We start from the raw sequence: 23,738 nt of genomic DNA, 5'->3' as shown, positions 1-23,738 counted from the left end.
CCAAGTGTTCTCATTGTTCAGTTCCCACCTACGAGTGAGAACATGCGGTGTTTGGTTTTCTGTTCTTGCGATAGTTTGCTGAGAATGATGGTTTCCGGGTGCATCCATGTCCCTACAAAGGACATGAACTCATCCATTTTCATGTCTGCATAGTATTCCATGGTGTATACGTGCCACATTTTCTTAATCCAGTCCGTCATTGATGGACATTTGGGTTGGTTCCAAGTCCTCTATCTGCACTTGTTGTTTCACATTGCACTTTTCTGTTACTGAGCCAGCTTCTTAAACCTCATGAACCAACCTCTGCTAGCTTCCAACTTTTCTTCTGTGGATTCCTCCCCTCTCTCAGCCTTCAGAGGACTGAAGAGAGCTGGGAACTTGTTCTGGATTAGGCTTTGGCTTAAGGGAATATTGTGGCTGGTCTGATCTTCTATCCAGACCACTCAAACTTTCTCCCTATCAGCAATAAGGCTGTTTTGCTTTCTTATCATTCGAGTATTCACTGGAATAGCACTTTTAATTTCCTTGAACAACTTTTCCTTTGTATTCACAACTTGGCTAACTGGTGCAAGAGGCCTCGCTTCTGGCCTGTCTCAGCTTTTGACATGTCTTCCTCACTCATTTCTAGCTTTTGATTTAAAGTGTAAGGTTATTTATTGTCCTCATTTCAATATTATTGTGCCTCAGGGAATAGGGAGGTCCAAGGAGAGGGAAAAAGGTGGGGGAACAGCTGGCCAGCATAGCAGTCAGGACCACATTTGTTAAGTTCACTGTCTTATATGCGTGTGGTTCATGGTGCCCCCAAACAATTACAATAGTAACATCAAAGATCACCACAACAGATGTAATAATAATAAAAGAATGTAAAATCTCGTGAGAATTTCCAAAGTGTGACACAGAGACACACAGTGAGCACGTGCTGTTGGAAAAATGGCACTGACAGGCCAGGCACGGTGGCTCACGCCTGTAATCCCAGCACCTTGGGGGGCTGAGGTGAGCAGATCACCTGAGGTCAGGAGTTCGAGACCAGCCTGGCCAACATGGGGAAACCCTGTCTCTACTAAAAATGCAAAAACTAGCCGGGTGTGGTGGCAGGCGCCCAGCTACTTGGGAGGCTGAGGCAGGAGAACCGCTTGAACCCGGGAGGCGGAGGTTGCAGTGAGCCAAGATCGTGCCACAGCACTCCAGCCTGGGGAACAAAAGTGAAACTCCGTCTCCACAAAAAAAAAAAACAAAAAACAGGCACTGGTAGATTTGCTCAATGTAAGGTTGCCACAAATCTTCAATTAGTAAAAAAATGAGTGTCTGCAAAGTGCAATAAGGCGAAGGGCAGTAAGACAAGGTGCGTCTGTGCCTGTACCCTCTTCCTTTTGCAAGCCCTTGGGGTGACCAACTAGTTGATGTTCTGAAAGACTCAAAAAAAAAAAAAAAAAAGAACCAAAACACTAACACCTGGAAAGGTATTTTAAGAGACAGTTGTTACATAAATACCATGCAGATGAGAAAAGGGAGGAAGCCAACTGGAGGAGGGAAGGGAGAGATCACGTGTCGTTCATCAGTGAACGTGGTGGGCAGTAAAATAGGCAAGGCCCATAGGGAGGAGAATTTCCTACTGGGGCAAAGTGGTCTAGAGCCCAGGAACCCTGGCAGAGGCTCCCTTTAGCTAAGGAGTTCTCTAAGGGTTTTTCCAAAGCTGTCAGAGACTTGGAGTTCTGGACATTGGAGCCCTCAGACCTTGGTTGGTTTGGTCCATTCTCTCCTTTCCCCAGGAGATTGCTGAGGCCTCGGGGAGCCAGGTAACAGGCAAGGCCACCGCCTGCCCCTAGACCAAGCGCTCTGGGTGGAGCTTCACACACTTGCACTCTCATTCCTTGGTCAGCTGCGCTCATCAGGTTGAAAGGGGGGTGGGGCTTGGAAGCGCAGGCCCAGGATCCACAGGGCCCTGAGCAGGCATTCGTGGATCTGTGCAGGGCAGAGAGGCCTGCCTTGGCTCCAGGTCAGCACTCCCCAAGAGCCTGAGGGTTTGAGACTGGGTGATTCTTGGTAGATCTGTCTTCCTTCCTCCTAAGCAACCCCACCTTGGCAACATGAGTGCCAACGGCTAACCCGGAAACTTCTCTGTATCCAAATGAGCTCGTCTGTCGATGCTGAGGGTGGCAACTCAGGCACATATTGGGCTCAGGACAGCTGTGAGTGCAGGCATGCCACGCAGTGGGGAGAGACATAGCTAGGCAGGTAAGAGGCAAGAGGAGACACACAGACTTCTTTCTAGTGGAGAGCAAAAGAGAAAGGTGTCAAGCTCCGTGGATGCTGCATGACCACTGAGACCCACAGCTGGGGCCGTCTGAGCCTCAGGGAGCAGTGAGAAATTCCACCCATCCATTAGAGTGGAGACAAAGTTCTCCAGGGCAGCACTGGCCCTGCAGGAGTTCAGAGAGCTGATCTCTTTTACCTCCATCCCCACTCCCATCTCAAGAAGGCAGGCGCTAGTCTCCCATTTTACAGATAGGAAGATTGGACATGAAACCTTCAAAAGTGATGGAGCCAGGATTCCTGGTGGGTTGGCCACCCACTGCTCTGTGCCCTTGGTGAGTCCCTTCCCCTCTCTGGCCTCTGCTTCCCCATCTGTAAAAGGGGGTGATTAGATTAGGTCATTTCAATGGGATTCTCAGTCTGCAACGCCTTTAACTCTCTGGTGAGTGTCAGGTCCAAAGGTTTCCATCTGCAGCCTTGATGTTGGGAGAGACTTCTTACAGGATATTCTCCCTAGACCTTTGGGCTCAGCGATTTAAACTCAGTCTGAAGGTCCAGACCACACGCAGGGTTGACACCACCCAAAGAGAGCCCCTGAGCCCTCAATGGGGAGTCTCTGGGACCAGCACCAAATGGTGGGAAAGCAATTCAGGCCCAAGATGGCCTGGAAGCAGCAGGCCCAGTTGGCCCAGAATGTCACATTCTGAGTGACAGCCATCCCCTCTGGCTGAGTTCAGAGGCAGGGGGTGTGGGGGAGGGGGGTGGCTGAGGAATCAAAGGCAGCAGCAGGGCTAAAATCCAGGGAGGTGGGAAGTAAGGAGTGGGAATTCGGGACCAGTATCTGAGAACACTGAACAATGTACAGAAGTGAAAACAAAAGGCCTGATCCAAGCTGGGGAGCAAAGCAGGAAGGCGGTGGAACCTCAATGTCAAATCACACTGAAATAACGGGGCAGAATTTCCAAGAATAAATGGTTTGGCTAGAGTATGTCAGATTTTAAATGATTTTAGATCATAATTACTAATGAGAGACTGAACTGTAATTAGTCATCTAAGATTCCAAGACAGAAAACAGAAATAAACACAGCATTCACTTTTTCCTTAAGCTGAAGCAAAGGAATGTCTAGTGACAAAAGGCGCCGCATGCTTGCGTTTCAGAGCCTGCCCTGGGCCCATGAGGCTTCTGGGTCTGTGGCTTTAGTCCTCGGTGAGGACAGGGTGGCCTGGTGCCATGCCTCCCTGGCCAGCACTGAGAAAAATGCTGCAGTGGTAGGAGAAATCCAAGCACCGAGCAGAAAATGTCTACAGAGACTATCCCTGTGCCAAGTGATGTTGTTTTGAGCGGGAGGGTTGCTGGGGAGAGGTGGGCAAGTCACCAAACAGGAGTCATGTGGATGGATGGCAGAGGTTCTCACTCCCAGTGACATTCCTTTTACTCCAAGGAGGACACAGATGCTCAAAAAGGAGAAAATGTTTTAAGCTAAAAAAGTGCAGTTTCAAAAGGATGTGAGGAAATAGCTTACATCATAAGAAAACTTTCAATCACCTGGTTCTCACCTCACATCTGTTCCACCAGTACCTCCCCCCACTCAATCCTCTCCACTGGGTTTGCCCCTCTGATGGGATCTGACAGGCTCATCTTTAATTGGTTATTGCCACCGCTATCACCTGCAGCCTCAAAGACAAGGTGGCAGGCACTGCAAACCCAGTGAGACCCGCGTGGTCTCCGTATCCCCTCCCTGGAGGAGCCCACCCTCCTAAGGCAGTGGTGAAAGCCATGAAAAGGCCTTGGTGCTGTGGAAAGCAGGGGAGGCTGCTTTCATCTAGGTTTGGGGTAAGGGTGGAGGCAACGGAAGAAGCTCCCTCTCCCTGGACCGGGAGGGGAGGAAGATCCTGCCTTGCACCGACACCGTGATCACAGTCTACAGAGGGAAGTGCCACACGCAGGGCTGAGGCTGTGTCCCAAGTCACCATCCAGGGACGAGAGTGTATCCCAACAGACGACTGGGGAGTGACTAATAGAAACTCCACTAGCTGAGAATTCATCTGACTTGAGGGAGAAGGGCTTAGGTGTCTGGGCTTGTTCCCCCCCCACCCCCAAGCAGAAAATGATACAGGGGTGACAGGATCAGATTGGCCCTAGGCAAGGGTGATGAGCCCCCGTGGCCCACTGTCCCATTCCCTGGCAGGGTGATGAGCCCCCACAGCCCCTTGTCCCCTTCCCTGGCGGGGTGATGAACGCCCATAGCCCCTTGTCCCATTCCCTGGCAGGGTGGTGAGCCCCCACAGCCCCTTGTCCCATTCCCTGGCAGGGTGATGAGCCTCCACGGCCCCTTGTCCCATTCCCTGGGAGAGTGATGAGTCCCTCACGGCCCCCTGTCTTGTTCCCTGGCGCTCCCAAGGACTGAGGCTGTGCCTTTCTTTGTTCATCTGTAACCCTGGGATGCTGGCAGGATAGCTCTGGGCTGAAGGGCTAAGTGATGGTGGTGAATTTGGGCCCCAGAAAGGGGCTTCCCACAGCAGAGGGGGTGCTGCTGTCTGGACCTGTGTGGCCCCCATCTCTTGGCATCTGTCATGTCAGCATGCTGGACTCGGTGCCCCAGACCACCTGGGGTGGCCGTTTCAGCTTCGGCGTCAGGCCTTGGGGCCTGAGGTCTAGCCTAGAGGGCAAACTCCTCTGGGGAGGAGGGCGAGAGACAGCACAGGGGGTCTGGCCCAGGAAAAGTGCAAATCCTTATAAATCATCATTTTGGTTTCTAGTTGGGAACTCAATCTATCAAGAACGTGATTAGTGTGAGTCTGTTTCTCAGAGGGGGATCCTCTCCGAGTGAACTGAGAGAACAGAAGGGCCAGGCCTTGGAGTCCTGTGAAGCCAACAGACAGCTGAGCCTGGACACACCTGCGCCTGGACACTCCTGCGCCTGCACACGCCTGCGCCTGCACACGCCTGCGCCTGGACACTCCTACGCCTGGACATGCCTGCGCCTGCACACGCCTGCGCCTGGACACTCCTACGCCTGGACACTCCTACGCCTGGACATGCCTGCGCCTGCACACGCCTGCACCTGGACATGCCTGCGACTGGACACGCGTGCGCCTGGACATGCCTGCATCTGGACATGCCTACACAGGGACATCACTGCCCTCAGGCAGGTGCCTGCTCCCTGAGCCTCTCTCAGCTGTCATTGCTCATGTGGACAGAGAGCAAGCAGCCAGGAACACACACGTGGCCAGGGGAGACTCTGCAGGCTCCAGCAGGGCACTGTTCCACAGCAGTCCCTGTGAAAGGATAGTGACACCCATGCCTCCCAAATGGGGTACAGAGTCTGACAAGGAAGAGTGTGCTTGGGGACAACAGGGCTGAGTGTATGAACTCGGGGGTGGTGGTGACCGCCTCCACCAAGGGCCCTCAAGCACAGGCTCTCCCCCAGCCTTTTCCCATGTTCAGCCCCAGAGCGAGCACTGCAGATCAGCCTGGGGACCTGGCTGGGCCCAGCACACTGAGTGAGAGTCCCACTTACAGCCTAACTGGGCCTCCATGCGGTCCGGCTTGTAATACACTGACATCCCACTGTGCTGGAAGGTTCCATTAATCAGGCTGACCAAGCCTCGTGGTCTCGTGTCAAATCACATGGCTGCATCATCCAGTCCTGCCTCAAAGTCATTTCCCACACTCATGGTAAGCAAAGGCTATGCCAAGACCAAGCCAGCAAACACTCAAAGCCCTGCACCAAGGCAGGAGCCCTGGCTGGAGAGAAACAGCTACTTCTGACGACCTCTGCTTAAAAGCCATGTAATGGAAACCACTTGGTGCTCTGGGGGCCTCTTGTCTGGAAGATGGGATCAGGACACCTGACTGGTCTGCTTACAGGTGTTGCTCTCCTCTCTCTTGCCCCCCACCCCGCCGACCACCTGCCCCATACCTGGTCAGTGCAGGCCACTGAGCTGCCTCAGGCATGGGGCCTCCCCTTGAGGAGCTTCCAGTAAAAGGCAGATCTGCAACCAAAGACTTCCCTGTTGGTTCACCCAGGGCTTCAAGAGAGGAAAGTCAGGGGCTGAGGACCCCTCTATGGGGTGGTGGTGGTCAAGAAAGGCTTCCCGGAGGAGGAGACACTTGAGCCAGGCTGCCCTCCAGGCTGGGGACCCGCTCTCACCCGGGCCATGGGAAGGGACCATCCCTCCCGAGAAGGGAGGCCTAGTTCAAGGCCCTCTGAGACCCACCAGAAGCAACGCTTTCTATCTCCACCTGGGAACAAACCACCCCAGGGGCCTCCACCAATGCACTCTCCCACCCTTTCCCACCTCAAAAACCCGGGCCCTGGCTCTGTAGAAACAGGCAGCAAAGTCACACTCAGAAGTGAAGCATCGTACTCGAGGCCGACCACGCGCCGAGATATATTCTCATTCCGGCTCCTTCAACCAGTGAAAGTCAGTCACGCTGGTGCAGAAAGGGAAGCTCCACGGGGCCAGGAGATGACTCACTCACTGTCAAACAGACACAAAGGAGCTCCCAGCCCAGGCACGACCTGGATTACAGAGAATGACAGCGACCCTCAGAGCTGATATTCGCGGAGTGCAAGGCACCCTGCTAACTCATTTAACCCACACGGCAACACCTTCGGGCACTGTTATTACCCCCATTTCACTGTCGAGAAAAATGGAAGTACAGAGAGATGAAGGGACTTATCTCAGGGTACGCAGTTAGTAAGCGACACAGCTGGGACTGGAATCCAGGCAGCTGGCGCCAGCACTGTGCTCCTGATCTTTACACCGTCCCGTCACTGAAGCTCTGGACTCCTAAGGGACCACACCAACACACCATCTCACGACTTTCTTGTTCTGCTTCTGCTCCTAACTTACAAGTGACCTGGGACAGGTCACCAAGAGCAGGGTCCCCATTAGTAAACAAGAAAGTCCCTTCTCACTGTGTACTAGGAGAGCACACACAGCAGACACGGCATATGAGGCTTCAAAGTTCTTTGTAGAGAAAAGTTATCCTTATGCCAAGTATCAATAATTGTTGAAAGAGCTTCACACAGCTATCGAAGAGGCTAAAACTATCAAGAAGCTATCGAGGAGTGTGTGTCATTGGACAGAAGACAGAGCAAAGACTGAAGACGAAGTATCCAGTAGGAGGCGCTACTTTGTCCTCGGCACTGTGAGTTGGAACTGCAGTAATAGCGAGTAAAGGGAATAGAGAAATGAGGGCCTGTGCACTTTTCAGGTCCTCTCAACAAGCATTGGAAGGCTGGGCATTAAATACTTCATACGCCTTGCTCTAGAGGGAAAAAAAGTTAGTCTCCTCAATTTGGAAAGCATTTTCTAATTATGAAAGAAAACAAAATACAATGAACAGATGAAAGGGCCTTCTCACTAGACTGTCATGAAGTTTTGTTTCCTGCCAGTCATTCTTTCTATGTATGGAAAGAAAACTGATACTTCGGATGAAAGAGATCCACCTCTAAAGATGGCCATTTGAAAGGGGAAGGGTATTTCAAGTCTATTTCATCAGTTTAATTGTGCCTGGGCGTTATCCAGAGGAACAGAAGGGATCAAAAGATGTCTCTTGAAGACGTTTCTCCAAGGGAAAACTGCAGATGTGCCGACGCGTGAGCCTGTCCTTCCTGTCTGGATCCTGGGTGGCCCTCACTAGGCTGATGGATAAACTGCACAGACACACAGATACCGAGCGCCAGTCTCCGGAGAAGCCCTGGGAAGTTCATCATCTTCACGCTGAATCTCTCCTCCCGCAGGGGCACAAACTGGAAAACATGGTGCTAAGATAAGAAAATAGGGGACAGCAATTTCCCCCAAATCTCAATGAACAGATGGACAATTTAAAAGATGGGAGAGAGAGAAAAACACCAGTGTTTTATAATTTAGCAGTGCCAGGCAAGCCGAAGCTCACCTCTTTCCCTCTCTGCCATCTCTTCCAGTTCATCACGAGTAATGGAAGAGATGTTTTCACACAGTAAACAAGCATGTAAGCTGGAAGACAGTTTAAAGAAAGTTCCGACTTCAGGTCCCTCTTTGAACTTCAGAAGAGCCGCCTTCTCAGAGTGGTGTCGTTAGTCAGCAGTGCCGTTAGTCAGCCTTTGGAGCTGTTAAAACAACTGAACATGTAGTCATAATCCGTAAGACATATCCACTGCACCTCACATCGTGGGGCCGTCTCCCAAACCTATCATCAATCTGCTGTGCCTTCGGGTATTTCATAAGAAAACGCAGTTTTCAAACAGCTCAGCCAATCTCTGCAAGTCTTCTGCTACTAATATAGTCCCTTGAAATAGAACGGCAGCACCACTCCTCAAGTTTTTATATTTGATGTTATTCCAGATTTCTGATGTTTCAGAAAACAGAAGATCATAGAGGAACTCCTCAAAGACAGCCTGTATATGAAACCTTTAGCCTGCAACCATCTTGATCGAACTGAGAGGTTTTCTTATCTCACAATCTGTCCACAGAAGACAAACGAGCACTTTTGGGCCCACCATGCCCGGAACAAAAAGCTTATTCTATTATTAGATTGACCCCTTATGGTAACCTGAAAAATGTGTTTTTCCACCAAGCAGCACTCCTGATCCAAGCTCCCTGCCAAATGCTTCCCAGGCTCCACTCCACTCCAACCCACCACCCCTAGGACCCCTCCAGATGAGGCACACGGCCCCCAGCACACCCTTTGGGCCAACTGCCTCGGCCCAGCCCCTAGCCACCGCCTGTCTCTCCTCCCCATTACTTTCACCTTCTGCTTGGTGAGCTTCACCAGGGGTCTTTTATCACTACTTCCTTGGGGCGGCGGTGGGGGGCAGGGAGAGTGTGCATGAAACACAGCCCCTCTGCTATCTTCTCACAAAGGGCTGATGGCTTTCTGTACCTTTCCAGGCCCTCAGCCTTGTCTTGGAAACTTCATTTAAGGGGATGGCCCCTTCGTGCTTTTAATCTAGATTTCATCACTTCTCAGCATCGGCTGTGAAATATCACGGCCTCTGTCCTAGGCCTGGGGAATGCTCAGCCTGCAGGTGCATGCAGTGGTTCTCCTCCTTCCCCGCTGTGGGGTGGGGGCTCCATTTCACTGCTGTCCCCTGATGCCCTTTCCATGGTTCTCAGTGCACAGTCCCTCTCTGGCTCACAGTCCCTCTCCGGCTCACGGTCCCTCTCCGGCTCACGGTCCCTCTCCTGCTCACGGTCCCTCTCTGGCTCACGGTCCCTCTCCGGCTCACGGTCCCTCTCTGGCTCACGGTCCCTCTCTTGCTCACGGTCCCTCTCTGGCTCACGGTCCCTCTCTTGCTCACGGTCCCTCTCCTGCTCACGGTCCCTCTCTGGCTCACGGTCCCTCTCCGGCTCACGGTCCCTCTCTGGCTCACGGTCCCTCTCTGGCTCACGGTCCCTCTCTGGCTCACGGTCCCTCTCCTGCTCACGGTCCCTCTCTGGCTCACGGTCCCTCTCTGGCTCACGGTTCCTCTCTGGCTCATAGGCCTCTCCAAAGCTGCCTCACCCCACTTCACTCCACTTGCTGTCCACTCCACCAAGCCCTGGCTGACCCCCGCCATCTGCTTCTGCTTCACACCTTTTCTCAGCCTGTCAAAGGGACTGGAGGCGGACCCGAGCCTCCTGCTAATATTCTCCAACACGCATTTGTTCTGCAGCAATACTTCCCATCCCGGTCTTATCAGCTCCCCTCCACACAACCTCCTTGGCTCCCTTCCATGTTCTTCTCTCTCCTGAAAGCCCTTGTTCCCTTCTTACTTTCCAATCTCACACTTGCCCTCAAAAGTTCAGGCTGACATTATCAGAGGGCAACCAGATGTCCCTGTTTGCACAGCCTGTCCCTGTCCTGGTGATTCTGTCCTTGGCCTGGGAATGACCGTCCAGGGATGCTGGTTCTCTGCTCCTCAGTCCACCGTGAGCCACGCTTCTCTCCTCTCCCCACCCCAGAACATGGAATAACTGCTTTGGAAAAAGTTGCTCTGTTTCGTTAATTCATTTTGCATACTGGGAGCTAAAGGCTTTTTAACATAGCACACGAATAAATGTAAATTTATACACTATGCAAAAATAATATAAAAATATGCCTTTAGATTTTCTGGAAAAAGTCTGGTTAGTCTATGAATTCCTCCCCTTGTCAACAACATTACTTGGTAACTCCTTATCCCTCTAGCATGCTGCTCCCTTAATACCTGCCCATCCTCAGCAATCTCTGCCTCCCTTGTCTTGTGCTAACTCATTATGGCTGATAAACACATGATTTCTCTGCTCCCTTCTCACTACACATGAATTTAAACACATATATGAAGGCTAAAGCTATTAGAAGATCGTCCGATTCCTCTGGGGTTGAATTTACATTTCTCTTGTCAAGTCTGTCCTCCGATTTACTGTTCATGAATACTAAAGTCACTCTTGCTTTTTAACAACACTAACAGGTTTGCATTTCTGCTTAAGCCATAGCCCTCCTGCAAGCTGGTGATCTGGCATCTGCTGCCACTTACAACTCCTGGCATAACTGTTCTCTGCCGTCACATCAGCCACCTGACCACCACCTGTGACATAGAGGAGGCTTCCTTCTTCCCAACAGCCCCCACTGACTGCTTGTCCGCCAGCTCCTTGCCTTCCTCTCTGAGCATCAGGGCTGCTGCAAGCACACTTTCCATCCTCTCCCATGACCCATGACCTGCCTCACACTTGGCTCCTTCCCTTGGAGCCTCCGTGTTTAGCTCTTTGATGCTCCCTAGGGCTCTGTTCTTTAAACTCCTTCTAGTCTTGACCTTCTGACCCTGGCCTCCCTGGCCGCCCCCCTGGCCGCTCTCCCTGCGTGCCAGGCAACTGTCAACACTCAGCTCTGTTTCCACTGCCCTCTGCCACACAGGTCAGGGGCCCTGCCTCCTCCCTGGGGCTTGACCTGGTAAGACAGCCTCTCATCTCCCTGCTGACACTTTCCTCTTAACTCAGGGGCTTGCAAACCAATCCACCTTCCGTAAGGGTAGAGACAGAGCCTTTTGTGACTTAGCAAGAGATGTCAGTTCTTGGGTTTTAATCTGTCTCTATGATGTATTGGTACGAATATTATCCCCATTTATATAGCTGAGGAAAATGAGGCACCAAGAGGGTGAATAACTTGTCCAAGGCCCCACAGCGAATGAGAGCCAGAGCTGTGATTCTAACCCAGGCCGGCCTGGCTCTGGGGCCTCCTCCTGGGCCTCCAGGGTATACACGAAGGCCCCTTCCTCCCTTCCTCTATCCAAGGCCACAGAAACACAGCTTTCCTGTGCAGCTTGTAGGGAAGAGGACAGAGAGGGAGTGTGACGTCTCAGGGCTGAAGAGCCTGTGGGGTCCAGGGGCTGCCCCTCCACAGGCACGAGAGGGTCCTGCAGCACCAGTGGGAGGGGGACCCGCCCTTGGCTGCATGGGGCTCCCCCTGGCTGTGGGCTGGGCTCTTGGGGGCAGGCTGGGGAGAACACAGGCCAGGTGCATCATTTAGAAAATCACCAAGAAGGCGTGTTCAAACTACCTTCGGGAGCCGCACTGAACAGTCACTGGGCAAAGTATCTGACTGCAAGACAAATCTGTATCCTGCCCTTCTCCACCTGCCTCCAATCCGGATGGTTTTTCAATACCTCAGGATCCATCGAGAGAGGTTTTAAGAGTTTATGATGACCCCGCTCTCCTGGCAAGACCTCCAAAGCAGCTCATGTCTCTGAGCCTCGTACGGCTCAGTCGTTGCCGATGGACCCCGCAGGCGGGGCTCACCACGGCCCTGGTCTCGCTCACCAGCTCCCTCGTGCTGGGTCAACTGCTTGCTCCTTTCAGAAAGGAAAGCGCCTGGCGTGTGTCAGGCATCTCAGGTGTCTTGAAAAGCTCCAAAGGCGAAACAGAAAACTCTCCTGGTGCGATTTTCCTATTTGATCTTTTGTCTCATGTGTTCCCCTTGGGGATGAACGAGAAATACTTTCCTGAATGATTCATAGGCCCCGAGATGGAAACATGTAGCCTCTTTTTAATAAAAAGGCTGGGATGTGGCGGGGACTGTACCTCTTCTGGATGCTCTCAGCAAAAGCACAGAGACCTGACAAGCTCTTTACAAATTCCTCTTCTAATAGACAAAAATGAAAAGCCACGTAATAGTTTTAATCAAACAGACTAACATTTGGATAATATGTAAAATTATGTATAAATCTGTATGGGGCTACAGAAAACTCACAAAGAGAAGTTGAAAAAAATTAAGTAGCTGTAATTATGGTAAGGTTTGATTTCTTTTTAAAACTGAAAATGACTGTCTTCAGTTTCCTATTTCATGAGCACCTACTAGGTGCCAGGATTATTATGTAAATCAGTTCATTCTTTCTCAACATCCCACTGGGGTAGGAGGCCAATTCACCGAAACACACCAAGGCCCCTAAAGGTTACATGACAAGTCCGAGCTTTCCCAGGAGTCAGGACCAGGGCTTAGTTCAAGTGCACATGTAACTCATAAGCAGACACTCTTTCCACGGGGCCTAATTCCCAGTGCGTCAGCATTCTTCTGCTGGAAACCAGCAGTTAGTGCCCAGCTCCTTCTACATTTTGCAACATTACTATGAGAAATGGCAAGATAATGAAGGCTTTGGGATGCTTCAGGGAACATTTTACTTATTAGTTACAAAACCACATCCTATTAGTTTTGGACAGACACAGCCTGTCTAGTCAAATGCCTTCATTTTGCAGAAAGGACACTGAGGTGCTGAGAGCTTAGGGGACTTTCCTGAGGTTAAAGAGCAAGCAGTTGATGTCGCTGGGACCAGAACTGTGTCCTCAGACTCCCTGTCTCTTTCCATATCACACTCTTCTATATCACACACCACCACCTGGTTATGGGTGTTAAGCCTCCACGGGTACAGACACAAAGGGCCCTGAGCTTTATAATAAAAGGCTCTTCTTTCCTGCAGTTCATGACATCAGCAATGTCTACTGCTAGAAATGAAACAACAATTCAGAACTAAAGCCCAGCATGCAGGCCCAGAGAACACGGCACAGCTTTTCACAAGCTCCTCAGACCTTGGTAACTTGTGAGTTTCAATTCAGACCCTCGCAGGAAGATGACAGAGGACTGGTGAGGCAGCTGCACTAACATACGTTCCTAACAGACAGAACCGCCTGAGCAAGCAGTCTCCCCTCCTAACTGAAACCGACACGGCCAGGTGGCTGGCTCCAGGGTCTCTCAAGAATGATCCATGGCAAGGGGTGGGGGCAGCAGGGCAACCCCAGGCTTCTGGCCCAGGCTATAGACGAAAGATGTGCGCTCGTGGTATGCCACCACACCCCCACACAGCGTGGACACTGGGGTGGCTCATCTGCCTCCCACCTCTCAGGGCAACACGGCCAAACACTCCCGCTGGCAGGATGCTCCCTCCCAGCCAACAGCCTCAGAGACATGCTGGCGTCTCAGGCTCCCTTAAGGGAAGAGAGCCTCCCAGTTTGTAAAGTGTTCTGATCCTTGTCCTGAAGTCTCCCCGGGATGTGGAAATCCCCGAAGGTGGCTACTGCAAGCAGCGCAGAGGCTGAGATGGCAGTGACAAAGTCCCACGGCCACAAGAATGTCTTTATCAAATCCAGAGCCACAGAGTGGCTTAGACGGCGGGCCAGGAGACCACAGCACCTAACAGGACATCCGATACGACTGCTGAGGCTATGCACAGCCAACTCTGGGGGCGCCATTTGCATAAACTATGGTAGAAACGGTGCTCTCTGGCTTCAGGCCATTGACAGCCTGGCAAGCTAACTGCATGGGGCCTTTGGAAGCAGAAGAGGGTGTGAGGGTCATGTACTACCTGCTGCTTCCAAGGGCTGTCCCCCTGCCAGAGTGGGGGCCGCAGCCGGGCCCGTGGACTCACCAGTCGCTGCATGCTCTTCACGTGGGTGGGGCTGATGGCTAAGGCCTCTTCATACCACCGCCGCGCCTCGTCCACGCTGCCCCGGAGCTCGGCAATCTGGCCGCGCATGTAGAGGACGTTGTGGGACATTGGGAAGAGGTTGGCAGCTTCTTGGGTACAGGCTGTGGCTTCTGCAGGCTTCCCGATGCCGATGTAGACTTCAGCTGTGAGGAGAGAGCAACGGCACATGCTTTCCTCGTGCCCCTCTGAGGCCCTGCGAGCAGCCACCACTCTGATGTTCATGTTTCCCGCACAGGAGTCTGGAGGGGCCCGGAGCCAGCGGATCCCTGCTCCGAGTGGAAACGGCTGCCGCCGACAGCCCCTCCTGCCCACTCCTACACAGGGACTGGAGTCACTTGTGTTGCAGGCCTTGCAGGGCAGGCATAGGTCACCACCAGCCAGGGGGCAGTGAGGCCTGCCTGGTCCCTGCCCCAACCTCTGAGGACACCCACCCTCAGGGCCCACCCGGGGCTCCTCAGTGTCTGGACAGAGCCTGGCCTGGTCCTACCCTTGGCTTTGATCCCCATAGAAAAAGGGCCAGAATGCACATGGGGACAAGCAGGCCAGAGGCACACAGACACTCAGAGGGCAATGGCTCTGCCCTCTGACCTACTCTTTTGATGCCAAGAAGTATGATGGGGCTGTGGGCTGCCGCTGTCATGTTTACAGTGTGATGCAAGATGGCTGCCCCGCCAGACCTGGCCCGAGCTCACCTCTGACCAGGGAAAGTTGGCGCACCCTGTAAAACTCTTATCTGTATCACAATGACAAATCCCTTTGACAAGCCAAGCTATCGCTTTTAAAGCAAGCAGGAAAATGACCCTCCCACTGACCCCAGGCCTCAACTCTCTCACCTCTACGTGGAGCCAAACCCCTCTGCAGCCCTGGCCTCCCTGAAGAGCCCTTTTGAGTGCTTCCAAGGGCAGCCTCCCTGCCTCCCAGGTGCACACCTGTCAAATATCCAGGGGGAATGCGTCACCTGGCCCTAGGGCCTCTTCTCCTGAGGTCTTGCCAGTGGAGGCACCACCATCTTTCTAGTCAGCTGGGCCTGAGGCTTCAGGGACATCTGAATTGCCCCCCACCCCTCTCCAGGGCCAGCAAGGCCACATGGTCAAGTCTGCAGCCCAGAGCCTCATGCAGGGGCCGCCTGCTCTGTCGGGGTTCACGGACCCCTTCTCCCACCTGCAGGCCAGACCCTTCCCCAGCACTCTTGCCTTGACCACTGGCATACCCTGCAGTAAAAGAGATTTGCACCCCTATCTCCCAGTTATGTGTATGTTTGTATGAATTAATATATTACATGTCATATAATCCACAACAGCACACAAAATAGAAATGTTAAAAGAACAAAAATAAAAAAGAAAGTTTAGGCAGGGTGTGGTGGCTTGCGCCTGTAATCCTAGCACTTTGGGAGGTCGAGGCGGGTGGATAGCTTGAGGTCAGGAGTTCAAAACCAGCCTGGCCAACATGGTGAAACCCCGTCTCTACCAAAAACACAAAAAATTAGCCGGGCGTGGTGTTGCGCACCTGTAATCCCAACTACTAGGGAGGCTGAGGCAGGAGAATCACTTGAACCTGGGAGGTAGAGGTTGCAGTGAGCCAAGATCACACCACTGCACTCCAGCCTGGGTGACAGAGCGAGACTCCGTCTCAAAAAACAAAACAAAACAAAACAAAACAAAACAAAACAACAACAACAAAATAAAGTAGAAAGAAAGTTTTACTATTTTCTTTGTGCACCTTACCATGTCATCTCCTGGAGCCCACTTTGGAAACAGACTCAATTATGCAGAGACTCCCCTCCCTGCCCTCTGCCCTGGCCATGAGCCCGTCATCCACAGCTGCTGCCAGGTTAACCCTGAGGCCAACCTCTGGGGCAGCAGCCACCTGCTCCGAAGCCCTTCTGCCCTGGGGCTTGTGGCTTCTACGCCTGCCCAGTAGGCAGCCAGGCCGAGGCTCTGTACTCTGATTTTCCATCTGTGTGCACCCACTGGAACGTGGGCTATAAGCGACATGAGGGCAGGGATGGTGTCTGTGCTGCCCACTGCTGTGTCCCCAGGGACTAGAACAGTGCCTGGCACATAGTCAGAGCTCACTGAATTGCTGAATGGATGAATGGTAAATGAATGGTAACTAACAATAATAGTAGCCAACATTCATTAAACATATGCTTTGTACCTGGAGGCCTTCTCAGTTCTCATTTTATCTGCATGGTGATCCAGTAGGTACTATTATTCTATCCCCATTGTTCAGATGAGGAAACTGAGGTGCAGAAAGTGTAAATACCCTGTCTGAGTTCTCAGGGCAAACTGGAGGCAGAGCTGGGATTAGAACCCCAGTCACCTGGCTGAGAACCTGTGCTTGCAGCCCCCACAGAGAATAGCATCTCCTCTGGCCTGGGTGACATCCGACTCCTCTGCAGGCCTTGGGAGCCTGGCGCACTGCCCTTATCTGCCTCCTACCGCCTCCCCGAACCCCCGGGCTCTGGCCTTGCTAGTGCTGCTCCTGCACACACAGTGGGTGTCCCCATCTCCCGTCGATTCTGTGACTTTTGCCTGTAAAGCCATCACTCTAGCCTCGTTTGGGGCCCAGATGGATCCCGCCATCCCAGGGAGCTCTCTGACCACCCGCCTCAGCCGAAAGGAAAGCCCAGCCTCTGCAGCTCCTGATAGTCGGGTCCCTGTAAGTACTTTTGTGAGGTCTCGGGTATGCCTGGGATAGTGCACTCCCAGGGCAGGCGCTGGGGCAGATCCACCTTTCTGGCTCCCAGCTTCAGGCCTGGGGGTGGGGAAATGGCTGGTGTATATCTCATGGCTGTGGTTAGGGGCGATGCCGCTGACCTTTCACCTCAATCAGCCTGGCCGGTCCCTCCCTCGAACACCTCACCTCCCTGGTGATGATATTTGCACCAATGACTGACTCCCCAGGCCTTCTTTCCCCAAGGGAAGGCCCTGGAAAAAGCGGGCCTCGCCTGGCCCAGATGCACCCAGTACCTTCTGTCTGTCCTTGCACCTGCCAGTCCCTCCTCACCAGAGATGACGGGGCCCAGGGGCTTGTGGAGGGGCATACGGGGTGACTCCTGCAGACACAGAAACTCGGGCAATGCCAGCACCATGCACTGAGCCCTGAAGGTGAGCGCCCAGCCACACCTGCTCCTGATCTCAGGAGACTCAACTCAGAAGGTACCTCCTGAACTTCTGTACACACAGGGGACTCTACAGGGACAAACAAGACATTTCTCTGTCCTTTAGTTTGGACCAGGCAAAATCTCTCCCTTCTGGGAGACAAACACCCTCCTAATGACACCATCGGGCTATCTGACGCTTTCAGGAACACAATTCCCTCGACGCCCTCACCCAACAGTTGAAGATATGCCCACTGCAGTTTTGGGTTCTTGAGCGTGGCAGCAACACGGGGGAGCAGGACAGAGCATCTCTCTCATTACACGCCTGGCTCCTGCCTCGCTGACAAGCTGGGAGTGAATTCACTTCCAAGATCCCAGTCCTGGAGATGCTGTGGGCTGGTGAGGCCGCCCAGCCTCTCCCACTTAGAGCATTATGAACAAAGGCCGACATGGGAGAGCAGGGATGAATGTGTCCAGGACAAGAATCAACGCGGGTAGAGCGGTAAATGCCAGTAAGACTGTGTGCATGTCATTCTGCTCTCCAGGGCTCCTCCGTGAGACCAAATGTGATTCCAAGTATCTCACTGGTCACTGAGCCTGCATAAGCCTCAGGTCTGATGCAGAAAGGTCAGTGATGGGGAAATGGGAGACGCAGACGGAACCAAGTCAGGATGAAGACAGTAAGGGAAAGAATCCAGGCCCCACGGCACTTTTCAGTGCTGTGGAAGTTGCTGGAGGAAACCTACAGCTCTGATAAGGCCTGTGACCCTGACAGATGTGGCAGGAAAATGCACAGCCTAGGGTTGCTCCCAAATCCCTCCGTTTTCAGCTCAAAAGGAAGGACTGAAGGCACAATGTCCTGCAGCGATTTTCAAACCATTTTTGCCAGTGGAGGCTGTTTCTTCCAAAGAGATCTTACCCCAGGATACAAAAGACTCCTAAGAGTGGGCAGTGTGGCTACCTCTTGTTTGCCCCCGTCTCTGCCTCTGAGGCACCACTGGGAACACTAGGGTTTCCAATTTGTAAGCCACAGTGTCATGAGAACATGGAGGACTTGGTTCTTGGCCCTGGGCCTCGTGTGTGGCCTTGGGCAAGTCGGTCACCTTCTCTGGGCCTGTCCACCTGTCAGGTGGCGGGCCTGCACCTGGCGCACAGCTCTCCCAGGGCGGTGGCAGGCATCAGACAACACAAGAGTGGCAGGGATCAAGACAAGGCCGTGCCAAGAGATCAACCCTAGGCTGAGCATTTTCCGTCAGGAGCACAGGCCTTATACCAGTGCCATGGGTTTCCTACAGCAACTTCCATTCACCAGGAAGCCTGGAGCCCAAAGCGAGTCACGAATGGTGAGGGTAACTCTTAGTCAAGCCTAAGCCCTCTTGGAGACCGCAGGGTGAGGAAGCTGAGGTGCAAAGAGATAACTGGACTTATCTGAGCCTTGCAGCAGCTCTATCTCGGGCGATAGGCATTCCCTCTCTAAGAGGAAATTACACTCAGGCTTCAGGAACGAAGCTTTAGTGGTGGGGTTTCAGACACCAACCAGGTAGTGTGAGATGGAGTTGGACAGGAAAAGGAAAGGATTACTAAGGTTTCCCACCCCTGAGATCACCCCAGGACGTAGCCTTCTTGCCTAGGCATGTGGCTGGGCCTCTAGGATAGAACGAGGCCACAAGTATTGACTATGAACCTGCACTACTTGAAAAGCCTTCTTTCCTGGGAGTCCACAGCCCTAACAACGACCACATTTTTCAGCCACCTCCCCAGTAGCAGAGCTTGGGATCTGATCTCCATCTGCCTCCCTCCTCTTCATTGGTTTGGAACTCAGGAAGAAAAGAATGTCATTTATACTTTCCCAAAGCCCCCCACATAGAAACAGTATGACTTTCTCACTCAACTATAGACAACTCCTAGCCACACTCATCTCTGTATCCCTCAGCAGAGGATCTAGAGGCTGGTCCCCTAGGACACAACTTAGTAGGTGCTTAAGAAAAGTCTGCAGATTAATGAATGCTGGGTGTGGTCAGAGCAGGGCAGCCATTTCTGTGGCACAGGTCAATGAAGACAGGTGAAGGCCAGGGAAGCAACAGCAAATGAAATCTCCCTGTTCCTTTCACCAAGGAGTAAATTCAATTAAAAAAAAATAAAGGGCCTTGTGAGCTTATTAAGAGATACAAGAACTGGTACCAAAGGAACAGAAGCACAGCGAAGCAGGCTCTGGGAACTCAATGCCATCAGCTGCCAACAAGAACTCAACGCCATCAGCTGCAACAAGAAAGCAAGAAAATGCTCTTCAGCGCAAGGTTGGCACTCCGGCTGCAGGGCAGGGTCTGGAAGGTCACTCTCTGAAGAGGTTCCAGGGACAGACATTCTGTCCTGGCTGCTGGTGGCTGACTGCCTCTCACCAAAGGTAAGGGGCGTGGACACTTCCTACCTCATTTTGAGAGCTCCATGAGCTCTGAATGTCCTCTTAGGAACCCCTTGGTTGGTCCCTGCTATTGGGTTACTATGAAAAATGCTGTGGATAAAATCTCCCCACTGTGTACAAAGCTTATTTGGCATGAACAGAACCCAAATGCTTTTGCTTGGCATTCAAAGTTAGGGCCCTGCCGCCTTTCCAACCTCCCCTTTTGCCCCAAATGCCTTTCAGCTTCCCTCTGCCCAGGACCCCCCAGAAACTCAGGGCAAGCACTTTTCACCCTCCCATTCCTCCTCCACCCTGTGTGTGCCCTGGGACAACCCTCAGCCCCATCTGCCCTGTCGCAGTGCGCCACAAGTGTGCCGACCCTCCTGGAGGGCTGGGTCAAGCCTGTTCCTTCCTCGCACCCTAACTCTGCCTTGCGCACAGAGGGATCCCTGGAATGGTTTGCTGAACCAGACTTGAGATGTGATCCGAAAAGGGCTGAGCCACACTGTGAAGGTTTCTTTCTCAAAGTGAAGTGGTGTTTCTGGCTGGAGGACCTGGTGCTAGATGCACCCAGAAGCTCACGCAGGTCTAGTTTCCTCATTCATTCATTCATTCATTCATTCATTCATTCATCAAATGCTTATCAAGCCCCTGCTTCATGTCAGCTGCAAGGGGCTTGCCCTGGGCTTAGCTGTGCAGGGTGTGCACAGACACTGGGCTGAGGGGGCTGACAACCAGCCTGGGCCCCACTGCAGGCTGTGTGTGCCTGGACAGGGCTGCACCAGCCCCGAGGAATGCAAGGAAGCCCTTTCCTTCTCACCAAGGTGTCCTCCACTAGCCAAGGCTGCTCCCTCTGGGGGCTTAGTCTACTCAGAAGGGACATCTTTCGAAAACGCACACAAAGGAGCAGTCTAGGCTGGAGGCAGCCCTCAGAATGCCCCAAGTTCTTCTACCTCACCTGCGCCTGGCAGAGAAATGTGACGGAGAGGACCCACGGCAGTAGGTACCTCCCGACCTCGCAGCTCAAGCCAGCAGGCTCCCTGACCCCTCCAAACCATGTCCTTTACCCCAACCCTACCCCGCTAAGGAGAGATGCTGTGGAGGGCAGAGGGGTCCCAACTGATCGCAGTGTGTCTGCTAGCACAGAGGGTGCTCCTGGAGCCCACCTTCTTCTTCACATAAAAATCAGCACGAGGGCCAAGCAGAAAGGGATTCTGTGTCCTGATGGGTCTCCTGTTACCCTTCCAAACCCTTAAGGCCTAGAGAGGCCTTCAGCTTTGTCGGCTCTCACTAGACTTAGCCTTGATTCTTTCCTTGTCTGAGGAGGGTTAGCAAGTGAAAGGAGGAAGTGATTTTGTCTCCAGGTGCCGTCCTACCATGGGCTTCTCTGGGCCAGGCACCATGCTGGGACCTGAAATCCCGAAATTGAGCAGAGCCCAGGCTCTAGCCTCACTGAGCGCCCAGCCGAATGTCTTTGCCAGGGTGGGGCTGTGCAACTGCCATTAGTCTCTGAGTCTGCGTCTGGCTATGTCAGTTTGTCAAGAGGGATCCCTTCTTCAGGGGCTCCATGGCACAGCAGGACGAGCTCCTCCTCCCTTAGCCGCAGCAGTGACAGGCACTAGCCCTTCCTGGCTTCAGCCCCGCTGTTCTGACTCCTGACCCTTCCCCGCAGCTGCCTTGACAAATCATTCAGAGAGAAGTCAGAAGCCAGCCAAGTGGACCCCACTGGCCACCAAACCGACAACTCCTCTGTGTCCTCTGTTCCATCCACTCTGCGTCTCTTCTGCCATTGTCGCTGAGAGCCAACCCCTCTGCCTGTGGTCTGGACCCCACCACACTCTTGCTGGAGGAATTCATTTCACCTCCACACATCCCCCTTCTCTTCTGGATGCCGAGGGCCTCATTTTTACCTGATCATCCCTGTTGGCAATCAACGTGCTCCAATGGGCTTCAGCCTCTTCAGTCCCCACGCAGCTCTGCACACCCAATCAACGTGCTCCAATGGGCTTCGGCCTCTTCAGTCCCCACGCAGCTCCGCACGCCCAGTCAACGTGCTCCAATGGGCTTCGGCCTCTTCAGTCCCCAGGCAGCTCCGCACACCCAATCAACGTGCTCCAATGGGCTTCGGTCTCTTCAGTCCCCACGCAGCTCCGCACACCCAATCAACGTGCTCCAATGGGCTTCGGCCTCTTCAGTCCCCACGCAGCTCCGCACACCCAATCAATGTGCTCCAATGGGCTTCGGCCTCTTCAGTCCCCAGGCAGCTCTGCACACCCAATCAACGTGCTCCAATGGGCTTCAGCCCCCTTCAAGCCCCAGGCTCCCCCTCACATCCCTCATTGCTGCTGCAGAGGGATTCTTCTTGGAAGAACCGTGCACCTTCTGTGCCTCAGCTTCCTCACTTGCCATTTGCTCTGCAACCCACACCAGATGGCATCCATCTCCACCACGCCACTAAATCCCGTCTCGTCACCATCACCAACACTCCCATACATCAGGTCCAGCAAATGCTTTTGTCTCTACCATACCCAACCTCTCAGCGGCCCGCCCACTGGCCACATCCTCCTTAAAAATCGTTATTTTAGTAGTTGCTAGTGTTTGCTATGTTATGTGGTTGTCCTAACGCTCTTCATTTAACAGAGGACACAGAGGCTCAGCGGGAGTGGGAATAGCTTGCCCAGGTATCACGGCTAGTGTGCGGCAGGGCCAGCGTTGTAACTGGTGAGTCAGACCCAGGTTCTTGCCTTCCCTGCATGGGCTCCTTCCTGCCCTGCTGGCTGCTGCGATGCCCTCTGCGCTGCTTTCCTCCTGCCTTGCCGACCACTCCCCTTCAGTCGCTGTGGCTCTTCCTCTGCTCCTCAAGCTTTTTATCTTTTTTTGAGACACAGTTTCACTCTTGTTGCCCAGGCTGGAGTGCAGTGGTGTGATCTCGGCTCACTGCGGCCTCCGCCTCCCAGGTTCAAGTGATTCTCCTGCCTCAGCCTCCCAAGTAGCTGGGATTACAGGTGCCCGTCACCACACCCGGCTACTTTTGTACTTTTAGTAGAGATGGGGTTTCACCATGTTGGCCAGGCTGGTCTTGAACTTCTGACCTCAGATGATTGACCTGCCTCAGCCTCCCAAAGTGCTGGGATTACAGGCATGAACCACTGCAGCCGGCTGCTCCCCAAGCTTTAAATGTGGAGGGGCTCAGTCTCAGTCTGGCCCTTTGGCTTCTCCACCTACGTTCTCTTCTTAGGCCGTCTTAGCACCTATCTTAGGCCTTTAAAGGGGGCTTTAAATCCCAACTCTTAAAGGCATGTTTCCAGCCCAGATCTGAAATGTAGACTGGAACATCCAGCCGCCTGCCTGGCATCCTGACTTCCTTGTCCTCAGGCACCTGACGCTTCCAAGCTCAAGTGGGACTCTGAAGTCTCTGCCTCCCTGGCCCCAACTCATCAGTTCTTCCCCAGGCTTCCTCACTGCAGCAAATGGTGTCACCAGTGATCCACAGACTCAAGCCCCACACTCAGGTTTCCTTCCGTATTCCTCCTTTTCCTTCACCCCTCAACATCCAACCTACAAGTCCCATCAGTTCCACCTCAGAAGGCATCTCAGGGTCCCCTTCTCTTCATCTCTATTAAGAACGTAGACCAAGCTGCTCTCCTCTACCACCTGGACCAATGCTCCCAATTTCCTGCTCTGCCGGCGTCCACTTTGACTGCCTTCCGTCCCATTCTCCACATTTAGCTGGAGTGATGTTTTTTTCCGGGGAGGGGCCCTGCTACGTTGCCCAGGCCGGACTCAGGCAATCCTCCCACCTCAGCCTTCTGAGCAGTGCCCAGCTTGGAGTGATCTTTTGAAAGTGGTCCTTTCATGCTCCTGCTTCAAGTCTCTCTGTAGCTTTCCAATGCTTTTAGGATTAAGTAAAAGATCTTACCATGGCTACCAGGGGTGCTGGCATGACCTGAGTCTGGGCCCTTCTCCTGGCTCCCCTTGGCTGCTTTACTGCTTACTCCTCAGCGTTCACACCCCAGGGACCAGCATTCCTCTAACACTCAGAGCTCAGCCTGCCCCC

At 53.1% G+C, this 23,738-nt stretch overlaps 1 protein-coding gene across 1 annotated transcript in view; it reads right to left on the bottom strand.

The window, feature by feature from the left end:
- The window catches only part of TTC7B (tetratricopeptide repeat domain 7B), a 248,079-nt gene that overhangs the window by 25,070 nt on the left and 199,271 nt on the right, over window positions 1-23,738 (bottom strand). The window contains exon 18 of the mRNA XM_011949417.1: window positions 14,118-14,320. Within this exon, the coding sequence (XP_011804807.1) occupies window positions 14,118-14,320 (203 nt within the window). The remainder of the gene's footprint in view (window positions 1-14,117; window positions 14,321-23,738) is intronic.

Source organism: Colobus angolensis, unplaced genomic scaffold, assembly GCF_000951035.1.
Source record: "Colobus angolensis palliatus isolate OR3802 unplaced genomic scaffold, Cang.pa_1.0 Scaffold3, whole genome shotgun sequence".
Lineage (NCBI taxonomy): Eukaryota > Metazoa > Chordata > Mammalia > Primates > Cercopithecidae > Colobus > Colobus angolensis.
Note: the sequence above shows the minus strand (reverse complement) of the source record. Positions and strands in the feature narration are given on the sequence as shown.